Genomic DNA, 17,262 nt, shown 5'->3' on the forward strand with positions numbered 1-17,262 from the left:
ACTATTTTGGCTCAGGAGCACAGACTTTGACTACCCTTGCTGCCCTTTATTGGGGGAGTACATTTTCATGGAGTCTTAAGTGATTGATTCCCAGCACACAGGATTTCTAAGACGCTATGTTCTTGTGAAAGGTGTCGGTTACATATTTTGTGCCCAGGAAGGCACAAACCACACAAGCTTCCAGTTACGTGTTGTTTTTTCCTCAGCTAATCAGTGTAGACTGTGCGTAAGGGACTGACTGGCTGAGAACTACCAGCACCATCATCCCCATTGTTCAGATTTCTGGGATTCTGTTTAGTTTAGGCCTGGATAAGGAATTAAAGAAATCAGTGTGGCTCTGCAGAACCTACAGCCTTCTGTCTGGGAACCCAGAACAGTGTGTTATGTCCTAGAAATAAGCAGACTAGACTATGAGGGTAGGGAAGGAAGCCTGCTGTGGCCCTCTGGCTGAGGTTAAGGTTTACTTAGTCTCAGGGACCAGGGGTCTTGGACCAGGCAAGCCCTACCCACTCTGTACAAACTCAGCTGAGGCAGTTGTACTGAAATAGTGCCTTTATTTCCTGAAGTTCATGGAATATGCTGCAGGGCAAGGAGAGTCCTTGCCTAGGAGGGCATACGGCCTTGCTTGGTGGGCAGCTCTGGGTCTTTCTCCTTGCTGACTCCTAGGAGCTTGAGATTGGCCTGCGGGAGGTCAGAGTCTGAGGAGCGAAATCTCCATATATCCTTGTGCCCACACCCTCACTAGGACCTGCCTCTTCCCACTCCACACTGCCAGCCTCTGCACTCTCGTCTTCTTTGTGCTCTGTGGGAGCACCCTACTCCAAAGACCATCCTCTGAGGACTCTGTGGATCCCATTTTTTGCCTTCCTGCACCCAGCTCCCTTCATGAGCTATTTCTGCTCCCTGCCACCCAATTCCAGGGCTCACAAGTTCTCCTGGGCCAGCCCCTTCCTCTTGTTTGCTTTGGGCTTGAGCAGGTATCTGCACCCCAAGCTTTTCCAGCTCTTCCTTAAGCCTGGACAGAGAGGGGTAGGGTAGGAGTGTGGGGAGGAGAAAGGATAAGAGTGTGTGAAGAGAACAGGAGACAGGCTGAAAAGGGAGATGCCCTTAGCCACCTTCCCCTAGGGGACTTGGGGGAGGGCCTCCACACCCACCTCTGCCTTTTTTGTTGCAGCTGCTGGCACCTCTGCTGCAGCTGCTCATGGCGCTGGGCAGCAGTCTCCAGGAGCTCCTGGGCCTTCCTGTTCTCCTCATCAAACAGATGTCTGAGGAGGGGAGTGCTATTAGCACTGGCATCTCCCTCCCTCCACCTCATTCCCTGTCCCTGTCATCTTGTCTTACACTGCAGCTGCTGCCTCTTGGCTGCGGAGAAAGAGCCCCTCAGCAATGGTCGAGCAACCATCAGCCCCAAACTGGGAACACAGACGATGCTTCACATCCTCCAGCTTTGCCTCCATGAGCTTTTCTGCAGCAGGAAGGGACAGATGAGCAGGGCAGCACAGGGCAAATCAGGGCCTCCCCATTCTCCAGGCCTCACCTTCCTTGAGCAATTGCTCCTTGCTGCTGTCCAGGGCACCAATCTCCTGGGCCATCTGCTCTGGCCTCTGAGTAGGTAGAAAAGAGGCCTGTCCATGTGTTTTGGCCTCCTCCCCTGCACCTCAGAGAAGCCTACCTGGATCTGGTCTTTACTCAGCATGCCTCACTTCCTACCATGCTGGCCCTCTGAGCACACAATGCACGTTCCAGCTTCAGGGACTTTGTACTGGTCATCCTCTCCACCTGGAACTGTCTCACCCCAGATACCTGTGATGCTGTCCTTGAGAGGCTCATGAGGTGGTTAACGTTCAGGAATTTTGCAAGCTTTGAAATCAGGTCTGAGGCAAGTATTTACTACTGGGGATCCCCAAAACATTACAAATCAGAAATGTTCCATGGAGAATCATTTACTAGCCCTGCATTGCAGCTCCTCTTCCCTTTACGTGGCCTCCTCACTGAACCTGTCTATCCCAACATTTATTCTCTCTGCCCCTTTTATTTGGCATTTAGGATCCCCAGGCGGCAAAGAGCAGTCTGCTTCATTCCCCACTGTCTGTCCTGTGCCAGTTATGGCTGCAAACACATCCATGGATCTTCTCTATGGATAACCTTTCCTTGGTTCATCAGGGCTCCTCCTGGCCACTGCAGGGCCCTGGGGAGGCAGCAGGGATGGGCAGGCAGGATCAATGAAGAGGATGACACTGGGTGGCAGTGAGGGTGGTGATAAGGCACTGAGCTGAGGACCATTTTGATATTAGGCTACCAGGGCTGGCTCAAAAGCAGGTGAGGGGAAGGAGGCCAGCAGTGTGACCTTCAGTTTTGGCCTTGGGATGGTCAGGGAAGATGTGGAAGGTGGGAGGAATGGCTTTGAGTGACTCACGTGGAACTCCCAGAGGTCCTTGTGCTGGCCCATCAGATCCTCCAGCTGTTCCTCAAAATCCAACCTGGGGGCCGGCCACACAAGATGAGGGACCAGGGGCTGAGGCACCCCTCCCCAGCCTGGCCCAGGCCAGGGGTCTTCATGTACAGACCTTGGGAAGTTTGCCTATGTTCTTTGCTTTATAGGAAGCACCTTCCCCACCTTGACTTTCCAAGCCTCAGGTCAGCCAGCTCCTCTTCTAACCACCATTCCTGATATTACCTGCACCTACAACCCATCCCTGCACACTGCCCCCTCATCCCCCACCTGGCCTTGGGCACTGGGCTTTACCTCAGTTGCCTCTGTTTGTTCTTCTCTTCCTCGATCTGGGAGTTCAGGGCAGAAATTCGCTCCTTGCAGTCCTGCAGGATGGTCTGCTTTCTGCGAAGATGTAAGACAGCCCTCAGTCATGTTCTCTGAATGTCTCCCCCAGATGGGGCTGGGTAGGGCTTCTGCCTCCTATAGGGGTGAGTTGTAGCCTTCTAGATTGAGGTCCTTCTCTAATAACTTAAGGCGGGGGCATGAGCACATGCCCCCTGGGAATAGTGTTGTGAAATCAGGGAGATCAACATGGACATGTTCAAGTATGTGTGTGTGCGTGCACGCGTGCACACGCACACACTAATATCATCCCCATTTCCCCACACAGTTCCAGTCTTGGTGTGCCAGGGCTCAGTGACTGGTCACAAAATAAACTAAATTAATATTCAGGAAGTGGAGAGATGGATTCATGAATACTGAGATAGATGGAAGGACAGCAGATGAATAGAGAGAGACTGAATGGCTTGATGTCTAATAAAGGGACAGATGAATAGATAGCCAAGGAGCCTATTTCGGGAAGAGCGAAAGGCACAGAATAAAAAACAGCTAAAGGAATTTGATATTCTAGCAAATGAACTATTATCCCAGTGAGTGAGAGTACCCTTAACACTACTGCCTCCTGTTGGGGCCAAGGTGGGAAGATATGCACCTGACCTCTCCTTTTTACAAAGGGAGAAAATGAGAGCTGTGGGTCCAGGACTGAGTTTCCCTCTTTCTCTACTCGACCACAGTGAAGGGAGAAGGCAGAGCAAGGCCCAGGTGGAAGCTCTTACCTCTGTGCCTCACTTTCCTTTTCTTGGCAGTGGAGCCGGAGGATCCTTAGGGTCTCTGCAGGGACAGGAACCAAGGGCCCCATGAGAACCCATTAAAGCATCAGGACTGGGCATAGATAATAGGGTCAGATCATGTGGGGTCACGTGGACACCTGATTGGACTTTGTAATTTACTTCAAGTCTGGTGGAAGCCAAAGGAGGGATGCAAGCTGATTCAAGTTTCAAAAGGATTCAGCTGCTGTGGAGAGACTGTCACACTGCCTCTGCAGGGTGACAATGGCAAAAGCCTGGACACAGAATAGCTACAATTACCTTGCTTTTTGTTCAAGATCTCTTTCAGGCGTACTTTGTCTCCACTCACTGGAAAACACAGTAACATGTTCAGGCATCAGGGACCATGCACTGCACCCTCAGGGACCATACCTGCCCACAGTCACACAGGCAGTTTGGTGTAACTGTACCCCAATCCCAAATGTGGACCCCTTGAGTTGAGCCCCCTCCCATCTTGTGCCCACACTCCCTAAAAGCAGCAGAAGGGCCCTGATGTTGATAAAGGGTGACTGAGGATCCTGCAGACTGCCGATGCATTTTCCATGAACGCAAGAGAAAAACACATCATATTAACTGGGATATGGGCTATGAAGAAATGCATCAAGCCGTAAGGGGAATGTGATCAGGTGGGAACAAAGTGCTGTCTTTAGATGGGATGACTGGGGACGGTTTCTCTAAGAAGGGGACATTCAAGCTAAGAGCTGATGATGACGTATGGCAGTAGAACCTGCGGTATCTGGGGCAGAATAGTCTAGCAAAGGGCCTGAGGTGGGGGTGTGCTTGGAGGGTACAGAGTGGGAGATTGGTAGGGCCTGATGCCACACAGGGGGCAGGAGCCCTTGGCCACAGCAAGAATGCTAAGTGTCCAGAATATTAAGTTCAAGAAGGCATGACACTGGGGACCTCTGGGTGACCCCTTGCATGCTTACGTGAGTCCATTTCCTTCTGCAGGGCCTCCCAAACAGTTCGGGCCTCTCCCAGCTCCTCACTGGCTTTCTTTTTTGCTGTGCCAAAAGGCAAAGCAAAGCCAAGCAAAACAAAACAAAATACCAGACAACATGTAAGTGCAATATCCAATGACATTTCACATTTATCTTCAAGCAAACTTGGCAAAGGGTGGGGATGACAGATTTTACAGGGCAAGAAATGAGGCTTCCAGAGCCCAAGCCCTTCTGGTTGGTCTCAGTTGGCAGCAGGGCCAGGTTCACGTGACTATAGCAGTTGTATTTAGGCAAACCCATCCTTGGTCTAATGATCTGCTACTGCTGTCATGAAATATGTACTTAGTAATCTTTTAATCAAGGGCCCTTCCAATCACGTAGCTGGTCCCTGAGCTCACCTTGCTGAACCTCATTAATCCGATTAATCAGGACCTCAACCCTGGGCTCTAGGCTTCCCGCTGTAGGGAGGAAAGGAGGTTGATTGGAGATGACAGGACAGGCAGAGGGAGTTGGGGGCGCTACAGGGACTCTCATTCTGGGTAGAGGATACAAGGGAAAACATAAATAGAGATACTGAGTCAGGCTGTAGTAATTGCAGTCAAGAAAAATAAAGGGGCAAGGAATTAAAGAGTGAAGGAGTGGGGCATGCTCTTCAGATACGGGAAGACCTCTTGAAGGCCCCAAAGCAAGGGGAGGGCAGTTCCTGGGTAGGGCAGTATGTAGTCAGTGCAAAAGCCTTTCCTGAAGTGGGAACATGGCTAGAAGAGCCCAAGGGAACAAGCAAAGAGTAGCAGAGGTAAGGTGGAGGGAAGGGGGGTGACGGTGAAGACCTGTATTTAACTGAGTGTGGTGGGGACCACATGGGTGGCTAGCAAGGAGGTGTGGGGGAAATGTTTTGCCTTCTATCCCCTTATACTTTAATTTCAAATCACAGGGCTATATTTTTACTTCAAAGAAGTTTTAAAAATAGGAAAGAGGCAATGAGTTAATCCTCCAAGGCTGTGAATTGTGGGGCCTGGAACTGAATCCACTTCTGCCTTATCCCAAAGCTCATGCTGTGCCTCAGTTACAGAGAATACATGTGACCTTTCTGCAATTTCTTCACCATTTCCATCAAGTCTTCAATTTTCTGTGAGGACTTGGCCTGCCCTGTGGAGACAAAACCAAACATTTCATAATCCCAAAGGAGAGGGCCCAAGGAAGGGTCCAACAACTTTGGTGTGGGACTGAGGGGGACTCGGGTCTCCAGCCAGAGTGGTGCTCCTGCTCCTTGTCCTGAGGTGGACACTGAATTCGAGGAGTCAGGCCATTTCACAGTCAACTTTTCCTAAAGTGTGAAATCATACCACAGATTTCCCCTTAATAAAACTCAGGACCACTGAACTTTCACTGCCTGTACTATTCACGACTGGGTCAAAGCTCATGATGTAAAAATAAAAGAAAAAGAAAGGAGGGGTATAAAATAACTGGAAACAAGGAGTCAAAAATCACTGTAACTGGCAGATGGCTAATTAGCTAGAAATTTCTAGAGCATCTTATAAAAAAAAAAACCCATAAAGAATAGTAAGAAAATGTAATAAGATATCTCATCTGCACATTAATAAAAAGAGCTATTCTATATATAATCAATTATTCTGAAGCCTCTCAGAAAAACTTTCATATTCACTTGTTTATAACCAATATAGGCACTTATTTTTATTTATTTTTTAATTTTTATTTTTTTATTTATTTCTGAGTGAGAGAGAGAGAAAGACAGCATGAGCAGGGGAGGGTCAGAGAGAGAGGGAGATACAGAATCCGAAGTAGGCTCCAAGCTATGAGGTAGCTGTCAGCACAGAGCCCAATGTGGGGCTCAAACCCACAAACCGTGAGATCATGACCTGAGCTGAAGTCAGATGCTTAACCGACTGAGCCACCCAGGTGCCCTTAGGCACTTATTTTTAATCCCTTAATGAACTAGTAGGTGTAGACAATTATTAATGGTACTAACATCACAATAAAGATAACTGGACATTATGAGCCCCTTGATGTAAAAATACAGTATAGGATTCTTGCCAAAAAAGTCAAACTAATGTCTTTTAATTCTTTTAACCTAAATACTAATTTAGGGGAAATAAAGCAGCACAAGACACATGGGGATGCAACTAGCAACATCCAGACTGGGAACTTTATAGGAAAAAAAACAGTTTTCTTAACAAATTTTGGATGGGAAATGAAAAAAAGGAAGATCCTTACAGACTAAAGGGGATAAAAAAGACATATAAATCAATCACAAAATGGACTGTATTTATATCTTGATTCAAACAATGCACTTTAAAAAATATTGATGACATGGGGCGCCTGGGTGGCTTAGTCGGTTAAGCATCCGACTTTCGCTCAGGTCATGATCTCGCGGTTCGTGGGTTCGAGCCCCGCGTCGGGCTCTGTGCTGACTGCCAGCTCAGAGCTGGAGCCTGTTTCAGTCTGTGACTCCCTCTCTCTCTGACCCTCCCCTGCTCACGCTGTCTCTCTCTCTCTCCTAGAAATAAATAAAACATTAAAAACAATTTTTTTTAAATATTGATGACATAATCAGAAATTTGAAAATTGACTGGATATTTGATGAAACAGAAATTATTGTAGCTGTTATTCATATAGGACAATACTATTGTGGTTAGTTTTCTGAAAAGAGTACAGTACTTATCTTTTAGCTATGTTAGAGATACATATGGAAATATTTATGGATGATATGCTATGATGTCTGTGCTTGGTTCAAAAATGATATAGTGGAGTAGGTGGTAGTGAGTGGGTGAGGATAAAAAGAAAACAAGGTTGCCCAAAGGCTGATAACTGCGTGGAAAGATGGACTCGTTGGGGTAATTAAACTTTGTTCTTTCCTTTTGTATATGCTTAAATTTTTCTATAATAAAAATTTTTTAAAAAGCAACTAGTCAGAGGTGCCTGGCTGGCACACAGAGCATGTTACTCTTGATCTCAGGGCTGCAATTTTGAGCCCCACATTGGGTGTAGAGATTAGTTAGATTAAAATCTTTTTTTAAATGTTTTATTTATTTCTTAGAGAGAGAGCGTGAGCAGGGGAGGGTCAGAGAGAGAGGGAGACACAGAATCTGAAACAGGCTCCAGGCTCTGGCTGGACGTGTCAGAGCCTGACACGGGGCTTGAACCTACGAACCGCGAGATCATGACCTGAGCCAAAGTCGGATGCTCAACCAACTGAGCCACCCAGGTGCCCCTAGTTAGATTAAAATCTTAAAAAAAAAAAAAAAAAAAGAATGAGTCAATATAAAGAAGGTAAACCATCACTTTTATAGAAGAGTGGAGAAAACGAGGGAATAGTTAAGCAAAAATTTTACAAATGTTCAAAAAATATTTGAAAAGATATACAATCTCAGTCATGATTAATGATATGAAAATAACATATTGTACCTATTTGGTCAGTAAAGATTAATAAGTCTGACAATGGCCAGTGAGATGATGTGGGGAAATTCATATATAGACTGGAAACTGAAGTAACCTTTGAGAAGACAGTTACTACATCAACACTTTAAAGACATAAATCCTAAGAGTTTATGCATGAGTTAAGTATTCAAAAGGCATGTTAAATGACACTGAGGCACATTGTACTCCAGGCCTATTTCAAGAAATTAGAAAAAGCACAGGTGCAAAATCTAACAGCACACCTAAAGGAACTAGAGCACCCCAAACCCAGTAGAAGAGATAATAAAAATCAGGGCAGAAATAAACAATATAGAGACCAAAGAAACAGTTGAACAGATCAATGAAAGCAAGAGTTGGTTTTTTGAAACAATGAACAAAATTGACAAACCTCTAGCCAGGCTTCTCAAAGAGAAGAGAGAGCACTCAAATAGACAAAATCATGAATGAAAATGGACTGATTACAACCAACCCCTCAGAAATACGAGCAATTATCAGGGAATACTATGAAAAATTATATGCCAACAAACTGGACAACTTAGAAGAAATGGACAAATTCCTAAACACACACTCACTACCAAAATTCACACGGGAAGAGATAGGAAATCTGAACAGACCCATAACTAGTGAGGAAATCGAATCAGTATTCAAAAATCTCCCAATAAATAAGAGCCCTGGGCCAGATGGCTTCCCTGGGGAATTCTACCAGACACTTAAAACAGAATTAATACCCATTCTTCTCATGCTATTCCAATAAACAGAAATTGAAGGAAAACTTCTGGCCTCATTTTATGAAGCCAGCATCACTCTGATTCCCAAGCCAGACAGAGATCCAGCAAGAAAAAAAGAGAACTACAGGCCAATATCCTTGATGAATATGGATGCAAAAATCCTCAACAAGATCCTTGCAAATCGAATCCAACAGCACATAAAAAGAATTATCCACCAAGATCAAGAGGGATTCATTCCTGGGTGACAGGGCTGGTTCAACATTCCTGAATCAATCCATGTGATACAACACATCAACAAAAGAAAGAGAAAAACCACATGATCCTGTCGATAGATACAGAAAAAGCATTTGACAAAATACAGCATCCCTTCTTAATAAAGACTCTAGAAAAAGTCGGGATAGAAGGAACCTACTTCGGCCAACATCATCCTCAACTGGGAAAAACTGAGAGCTTTCCCCCTGAGATCAGGAACACGACAGGGATGTCCACTCTCACCACTGTTGTTCAACATAGTGCTGGAAGCACTAGCATCAGCCATCAGACAACAAAAGGAAATAAAAGGCATCAGAATTGGCAAAGAAGACGTCAAACTTACACTTTTCGCAGCCGACATGATACTCTACATAGAAAACCCGGCAGACTCCACCAGAAACCTACTAGAACTGATCCATGAATTCAGCAAAGTTGCAGGGTACAACATCAACGTACAGAAATCGGTTGCATTGTTATACACCAACAATGAAGCAACAGAAAGAGAAATCAAGAAACTGATCCCATTCGCTATTGCACAGAAAACCATAAAATACCTAGGAATAAACCTAACCAAGGATACAAGAGATCTCTATAATGAAAACTATAGAAAACTTATGAAGGAAATTGAAGAAGACACAAAGAAATGGAAAAACATTCCATGCTCATGGATTGGAAGAATTAATATCGCTAAAATGTCATTACCACCCAAAGCAATCTACACATTCAATGCAATCCCAATAAAAATTGCACCAGCATTCTTCTCAAAACTAGAACAAACTATCCTAAAATGTGTATGGAACCACAAAAGACCCCGAATAGCCAAAGTAATATTGAAGAAGACAACCAAAACGGGAGGCATCACCACCCCAGACTTTAGCCTCTACTACAAACCTGTAGTTTGGTATTGGTAATACCTGTAGTATGGTATTAGCACAAAAACAGACACATAGACCAATGGAATAGAGTAGAGGAGTCAGGTTTGGACCCAAAAGTATACAGCCAACTAATCTTTGGCAAGGCAGGAAAGAGTATGCAATGGAAAAAAGACAGCCTCTTTAACAGATGGTGCTGGGAGAACTGGACAGCAACATGCAGAAGAATGAAACTAGATCATTTTCTCACACCATGCACAAAAATAAACTCAACATGGATAAAGGACCTGAACTTGAGACAGGAAACCATCAAAACCCTGGAGGAGATAGCAGGAAACAACCTCCTTGACCTCCACCGCAGCAATTTCTTACTTGACACATCCCCAAAGGCAAGGGAATCAAGAGCAAAAATGAACTCTTGGTACCTCATCAAGATTAAAAGCTTCTGCGCGGCAAAGGAAACAATCCATAAAACTAACAGGCAACCGACGGAATCGGAAAAGATAGTTGCAAATGACATGTCAGACAAAGGGCTAGTATCCAAAATCTATAAGGAACTCACCAAACTCCACACCTGAAAAAAACAAACAATCCGGTGAAGAAATGGGCAGAAGATATGAACAGACACTTCTCCAAAGAGGACATCCAGATGGTCAACAGACACATAAACGATGCTCAGCATCCCTCCTCATCAGGGAAATGCAAATCAAAACCACACTGAGATACCACCTCACATGAGTCAGAGTGGCTAAAATGAGCAAATCGGAGGACTCTAGATGCTGGCGACGATGTGGAGAAACGGGCACCCTCCTACACTGTTGGTGGGAATGTAAACTGGTGCAGCCCCTCTGGAAAACAGTGTGGAGGTTCCTCAAAAAATTCACAGTAGAACTCCCCTAGGACCCAGCAATAGCACTGCTAGGAATAGCACTGCTAGGAGTGCTGATGCATAGGAGCACATGTACCCCAATGTTCATAGCGGCACTCTCAACAACAGCCAAAACATGGAAACAGCCTAAGTGTCCATCAACAGACGAATGGATCAAGAAGATGTGGTTTACCTATACGATGGAATACTACATGGCAATGAGAAAGAATGAAATCTGGCCATGTGTAGTAACGTGGATGGACCTTGAGGGTGTTATGCTGAGCGAAATAAGTCAGGCAGAGAAGGACAGATACCATATGTTTGCACGTATAGGAGGATTAGGAGGAACTTAACGGAGGACCATGGGGGAGAAGAAGGGGAAAAATAGTGGGGGAGAGGGAGAGAGGCAAACCATGAGAGACTCTTGATTGCCGAGAAGAAACTGAGGACTGATGGGGGGGGGAGAGGGAGGGGAAGGGCATGGAGGAGGGCACTTGTGGGGATGAGCAATGGGTGTTATATGGAAACCAACTTGACAATAAACTGTTAAAAATATAAATAAACAAACATTTAAAAAATAATTAAAAAAATAAAAGTATGAATAAAAAATGACACTGAGGCAGTATTTGTTATGGCAAAAGTGGGAAACAACTTGAAAACCCTTCAGCTGAAAAGTTATAATTCACTGCCACAACAAAATACTGTGCAGCCTTTGAAAAGGAGGTAGATACATTATGTATTAAACATGGAAAGAGACGCTAGGTACATTAAAAGAAAATAAAAAATTATATATATAGACTCCTATATGGCTACAAAAAGGGAAAATATATATCCGTCTGTCTACAAACATATGCATACCATGTCTAGATAATTTCTGGCCAGAATCACAAAAATATTTTCAACAGTAGTTACCTCTGGAGGGTAAGACTGGGACAGGGAGGATGTTTATCCTTTACCAATCACACTTCTGCATATGGTTATATTTTTTACAGTAAACTTCCCCACGTGACTCCAAATTTATTTTTACAGTTTGTTTGGGCAACCAATTCCCCAGGTATTATCAGACTAGGAAGTGAGCTGCACTGTTTGTATTTTCTATTACATATGTAGTGTTTGCCATAAGGTAAAGCACAGATTGGCAATAACTATCTGTTGAATGGGGCAACCAGTATCTTATTAGCAAAAATCCAGGGCACAAAATAGCCTCGTGTAGTATGAGCCTCCCACTTTTTAGTTTTTATGTCAAATTTACTAAAAAGTTGCAGAAATAGAACACACAGCTCCTATATGCCCTTCACTTAGATTCCCCCATTTGCTAACATTTCTGAACCTTCAGACTGAGTTGCAGACACAATGCTTCCTTACCCCATAACTCCCCGGTGTGAAGAGCAAAGTACAGGACACTCTCCTGCGTTGTAACCACAGGACATATGTCGAAATACTATGGTCTGATGTGATGGTGTTAGGAGATGGGGCTTTGGGGAGGTGATCAGGTCATGATGGCGGAGTCCTGGAGAATGGGATCAGCGCCTTTACATAGACCCCAGACAACTCCCCGCCCCTTCCTCCAAGTGAGGATGCAGCCTGGGACCAGGAGCTGGTCCTCACCAGACACCGTATCTGCCGATGCCTGGGTTCTAGACTTCCAGCCTCTAGAATCAGGAGACGCAAAGTTCTGTGGTTTACAAGGCGATCCAGGTTACGGTATATCCATTAGAGCAGCGCAAACTAAGACACTGGTGAAGTAACTAAACCACCTACATGTACTGGCTTATGTAAGGACCTGAAAGAGCCGCACTGGAAGGCTCCTTTAGCGCAGTCGTGGCCATCGGAGGTGTGTAATAAAAGGGAAATATATATGCATCTGTCCCATTTTTCTCTTCATCCTTGGCTAAGGCCGTCACGGGCTGTCACGCTCTGCTCCAACGAGCCTTTTGCGCTAAGGGTCGCTAGTCACGCCTTTTCTCTGTAGGACACCCTGGAGCCGCGCCGGGTCCCAAGGCTGCACCAGTGTAGGTGGGCCTGAAGGCAGCGAGGGCAGGCTCGGCCCCCCGAGGGAGGGGAGTGTTCCAGGAGCGCCCCGCGCGACCAGGTGGCGTCAGCCCTGCCCCGGGAGCTGGGAGCTCATCAGGTCGGCGTCGGAGAAAAAACGCGGACGCTGGGCGCAGTCGGCCTGGACCCCGCTTTAGAAAAGATGTACCCCGGTGAGAACTGTTCTGGGGCAGCAGGGACGCCCAGACGTGGCTGCGAGGGCAGAGGAAGGCGGCTCACTCAGGGGCTGCGCGCAGACAGCCGCTTGGCCCAACAGAAAGGGTGTCCCCGGGGTTACTTCACACAGCCGAGACCCACCTGCCTGCGTTTTCTCCGCGGCGGGAGGGGGAGGGCCGCCGCGTGTCCCCGCCCCACATGCCCGGCCCAGTCTCCACGGCCGCCCTTGCGCCCTTGCCCAGCACTACCTCCTGCCTTCTCAGCCGCAGCTGAGGCTCCCATCCGCTCCTCACTCGAAGGCCCCAGCCGCCCCGCCATTTCCGCCGCTCGCGGACGCCCTGCTTGTTGGCGCCTCGGCTAGGATTGGACCAAACCCGCGAGGGGGGCGGGGCATCAGCGGCACGCTTGCGCAGTGCGTTCCAAGCGCGTTGGGCCTCGAGCTGTGGCAGGGCTCAACGGCTGAACACAGGTGCTAGTGCGCATGTTTAAAGTCTCTGGGTGCGCAAACTCAGAGTAGGGGGAGGTGAGGGTGTGAGTCCGTAGGCTTGCGATTGGCAGTTGAGGAGTTGGTGACTGCGCGTTTGTAGACGCCGCTAGAAGGACCGGCCCGACTTTACTGAGCTTGCGTAGGTTACGCGGAGAGCGCTTTTACCCTGTTGCGTCCAGGGTTCGATTCTTGTCTCTGCTGGTGTTCCTTGCTGCACACCTGGGGGTGACGTGGAATTTCTTGGAGTCCAGAGGAAATTTACTCCCAAATTCCTTGTGAGAGCAAGCTTGGCATTTGCTAATAAATTTCTTGATTTTCGCCTTATTTCTTCTCTGTGACTGTAAATGTTGTAGGTTAACCTCAAGCGCGGTTAAACACTAACATGCTATTTCTGCTTCTGTAAATCCGCTTGGCAAGCTCGTACTTCCCTGTTCTGGAGGACCACGCCCACGCCGTGTACGGAAGGTTACAGAACACCGCGTCACCGTTCCACCCCGGTAGTCTGTCACGTAGTCACTACCCCACGGCTTCTCAAATGTCTAATTACGGTTGGTCATTCCAAGACACAGAACTTAAAATTGATAGGTCTCTGCCAAAACTAACACCTGAGTGTCACAGTGCAATTGGTTACCATAGTATGCTGTAGAATGTAGTTGGTTAACTAAATAATGACATCTTCTGCCTTACTGACATCCATGTAAGCTCACTGCCACCTTTGTTCGGGGCCATTCTTTGCATTTCTCCATGAGATCAGGAGATCAGGTTTGGCCCGGCCGTAAATAAAATCTCGCCTCGCTTCTATTCCGCATTTGGTGGTCTCTTCGACAATCACCCTGCTTCAGTAAAAAGCTTTCCTTTGTTTAGTTCTGCAGACCTGTCCTCTATTTGCTACATAGGGTGCTGCATGATTTATGAGTCGGTTAATAAAGTCAATTAGATCTTTAAATTTACTTTTGGTAACATCTCCCCATAATAAAGGACAGGTAAAGTGGAGAAGAAACAAGTTTAATAACTGAAGTGACAGACTACCGGGGTGGAATGGTGATGCGGTGTTCCATGGGGAAGAAGTGTGTGGGTAGCAGAGGTAAAGTTTTAATTGCTGTAGTGTTAGCAAAAGTATTTCCCATTGCTTGGGCTGAGTCTGCTCTGTGGTGGCTTTTATAATGTATAATAGCTACCTTTTTAGGGAGCCATAAGGCTTCCAGTAGGGGCAGGATTTTTTTTTTTAATTTCCTTTTTTCCTGATGTTAATAGTCCTCTTTCCTTATATAGAGTTTCATGTACATGGGCAGTGGCAAAGGCATACCTGCTGTCAGTGAAGATGTTTACCGTTTTTTCCTTTGCCCATTTAAGGGCCTGGGCCAGAGTTATCAGCTCTTTTTTTTGGGCAGAAATGTTGTATTTAAGTGCTTGGGCCCAGATTAGAGGCAATTAATAGCAACAGAACATAAGGGGAGTGTGAATAGGAACCTCTCTCGCTGTTTTTCCACCTTTCTGAGGTAACCTCTGCCAATTCGATGGCAAAGAGTAAAGACAGTCTATCTTATCGGAATGGTGATTGCTCAAGCTTCTGCCATGCCTAGACCAGCCAGCTTCCAGGGTGTGGCTGGAGAAGGGCTGGAGATCTCAGGGGCCAGTGTCTTTTTGAGGGTCAGTTTAAGCAGGTTGAATGGATCTGGATCACTTTGCCAGGTTGAGGGATCTTCTCCCTCAAGTTTGTCTATGTAACTCCAGAGTGATGGACCCATGGGATGATACTTGAAACTTTAAGGGCTGAGTCCTTTGCTTGGTTGTATATCTGTGAAGTCCACCTCCAGGTATTTGAAAGGAGTGACCCCATCCTTTGAATAAACCAGATCTCCTGGATATAGTAAATATCAGATCAAGTTTAGGGAGGATATGGTTTGCATATTTAGAGATCCACCCTGTTTTTCTATTGTTTAAATAATTATATACTCATGGGGTCTGATTATCATCTCCATAGAATAACAAGTACAGAAGGTTGTGTATATATGAAATACTGTGACAAATTTTCTGAAGGTTGCCTCAAGCTGTCTACTTTAGGCAAACAACAAACATTTAAAGACAATCAGAACTAGAATTTAATATCTATAACAGTGCATTGTTGAAACATAGGTTTTCTCTCTAAAAACCTCCATTTTCAGAGATAGCCAAATCGAGACCAATGTATTTGTAGAACAAGTCCAGTCTTAACCCTGGCCTAATTATTTACATAAGCTCAGCAAGAATAGCGATTGTTCATGAGGATCTTTTAAAGTTTACTTTGCTGGGACCTTTTATAAGAAATCTCCTTGTTGAAGTTTTAGTAGCCCCTCCAGGCCAGAAGCCAAGCCAAGTACTTGTCATCAGACAGGCCTGCAATACCTATAGAATTGGGCGAAATCCTCTTCATGACGTCCCCAGGATATCCTGAGGTTCCTGCACCTGCCAGGAAGTGACCTAATTTACTCACCCGGGGAGGCTGCTGGGACTTCTGTAAGCAAGGTATCAGGCCAACATTTCCAAGAGGCTTTATGGCTCAATGTTTTATAAAGTTAACCTCAGTTCCTTAAAGTTGTCTGGTCATTTCTGAGTCTGTGCATGACTCTCAAATATGACATTCCAGTCAAAGTCTTGATTAAATAACCAGTGTTTCCAGTGGTGTCCTGTTACAAGATGAACAGATTCTTATTGAACTTATGCAAACAATTGTAACTGCCATAAAAGAAAGATTACTCACTGGGAGTTTTTGAATTTTAGAGGGTTTAGGTAGAAAAGATGAATGCCTTAGTTTACAAATGAATACTTTTTGACATTTCTGTATAACATAGATATCTTAAGAAAAAGTTTACTTAATCTGGATATGGAAACATTAAAGAACCAGCAATATTTCTAACAAAAGTAAAAAAAAACTATAATCTTCCTCCTTTTAATTAGAATCCATGATTCTAATTCTTGTTCAATATGAATACAGCTTTTTAGCTCTGGAAATTCTTACCCATTATAGTATTAATTTTAAAGATGTCAAATACCCAAAAGTTTCTTTTATAAATCTCTTTGAAGAAGAAACACGTGTTTTTTTAGAGAACAAGAACAATTATTTCTGACAAAATCTCAGAAATGTACATTGTTGGGGCGCCTGGGTGGCTCAGTCGGTTAAGCGTCCGGCTTCGGCTCAGGTCATGATCTCACGGTTCATGGGTTCAAGCCCCGCATCGGGCTCTGTGCTGACAGCTAGCTCAGAGCCTGGAGTCTGCTTCGGATTCTGTGTCTCCCTCTCTCTCTGACCCTCCCCTGCTCACACTGTCTCTCTCTCTCAGAAATAAATAAACATTTTTTAAAAAGAAATGTACATTGTTAAAGATCTGATGAGAGTTAAGTATGATGCAATTGACAAAGAAATTCAGTTATTTCTGTGACATATAACATTTTAAGTAATCAGAATATTAAGTGATAACCTTATACCAAAACGTTAAAACTTAGGAATTGCATATGTATTTGGGCAGTTACAGTATTTACTCGTGCAACATACTCAGAAGTTTACCATTGTACATAGTGCTTTTCCAAATAACTTAGCATCCCAAATAAAAGGGCATGATTGATCAAAAGATTATTTTACCATCTAAATACTGGGAAGTTTGTTAAAACCTTACTAAGTTATAAGGCATATCCTAAATAGGATTATAGATCATTACAAATCTTAAATATTTGTTTATTTAATCAAAGTGGCAATAAAAAATCCTCAAGGTGAATGTATAGTACTATATAGTAGTTAGCAAAGTTGTTAGCAAAACCTAGCTCCTTTAACATTGAGAAGTTTTAATTAAGCAATCGAAGACCTGATAAAGATGAAACCTAAAGCTTTGGT

The 17,262-nt window shown here is 45.0% G+C and overlaps 1 protein-coding gene across 1 annotated transcript; it reads right to left on the reverse strand.

Annotated features, from left to right (window-relative positions):
• Window positions 1-537: 537 nt before the first annotated feature.
• SYCE1 (synaptonemal complex central element protein 1) lies at window positions 538-13,256 on the reverse strand. Its single transcript, XM_039225517.1, has 13 exons — window positions 13,156-13,256; window positions 5,628-5,690; window positions 4,940-4,999; window positions 4,530-4,604; window positions 3,862-3,909; window positions 3,550-3,604; window positions 2,747-2,836; window positions 2,417-2,480; window positions 1,538-1,604; window positions 1,342-1,465; window positions 1,155-1,265; window positions 928-1,015; window positions 538-681 (listed from the first exon to the last, which is right to left on the reverse strand). The coding sequence occupies exons 1-13, from the start codon at window positions 13,223-13,225 to the stop codon at window positions 604-606; spliced, it is 993 nt and encodes a 330-aa protein (XP_039081448.1). The 5' UTR covers window positions 13,226-13,256; the 3' UTR covers window positions 538-603.
• Between the last annotated feature and the right edge of the window lie 4,006 nt (window positions 13,257-17,262).

This window comes from Hyaena hyaena, unplaced genomic scaffold (assembly GCF_003009895.1).
Source record: "Hyaena hyaena isolate Hyena2069 unplaced genomic scaffold, ASM300989v1 scaffold_2279, whole genome shotgun sequence".
Taxonomy (NCBI): domain Eukaryota; kingdom Metazoa; phylum Chordata; class Mammalia; order Carnivora; family Hyaenidae; genus Hyaena; species Hyaena hyaena.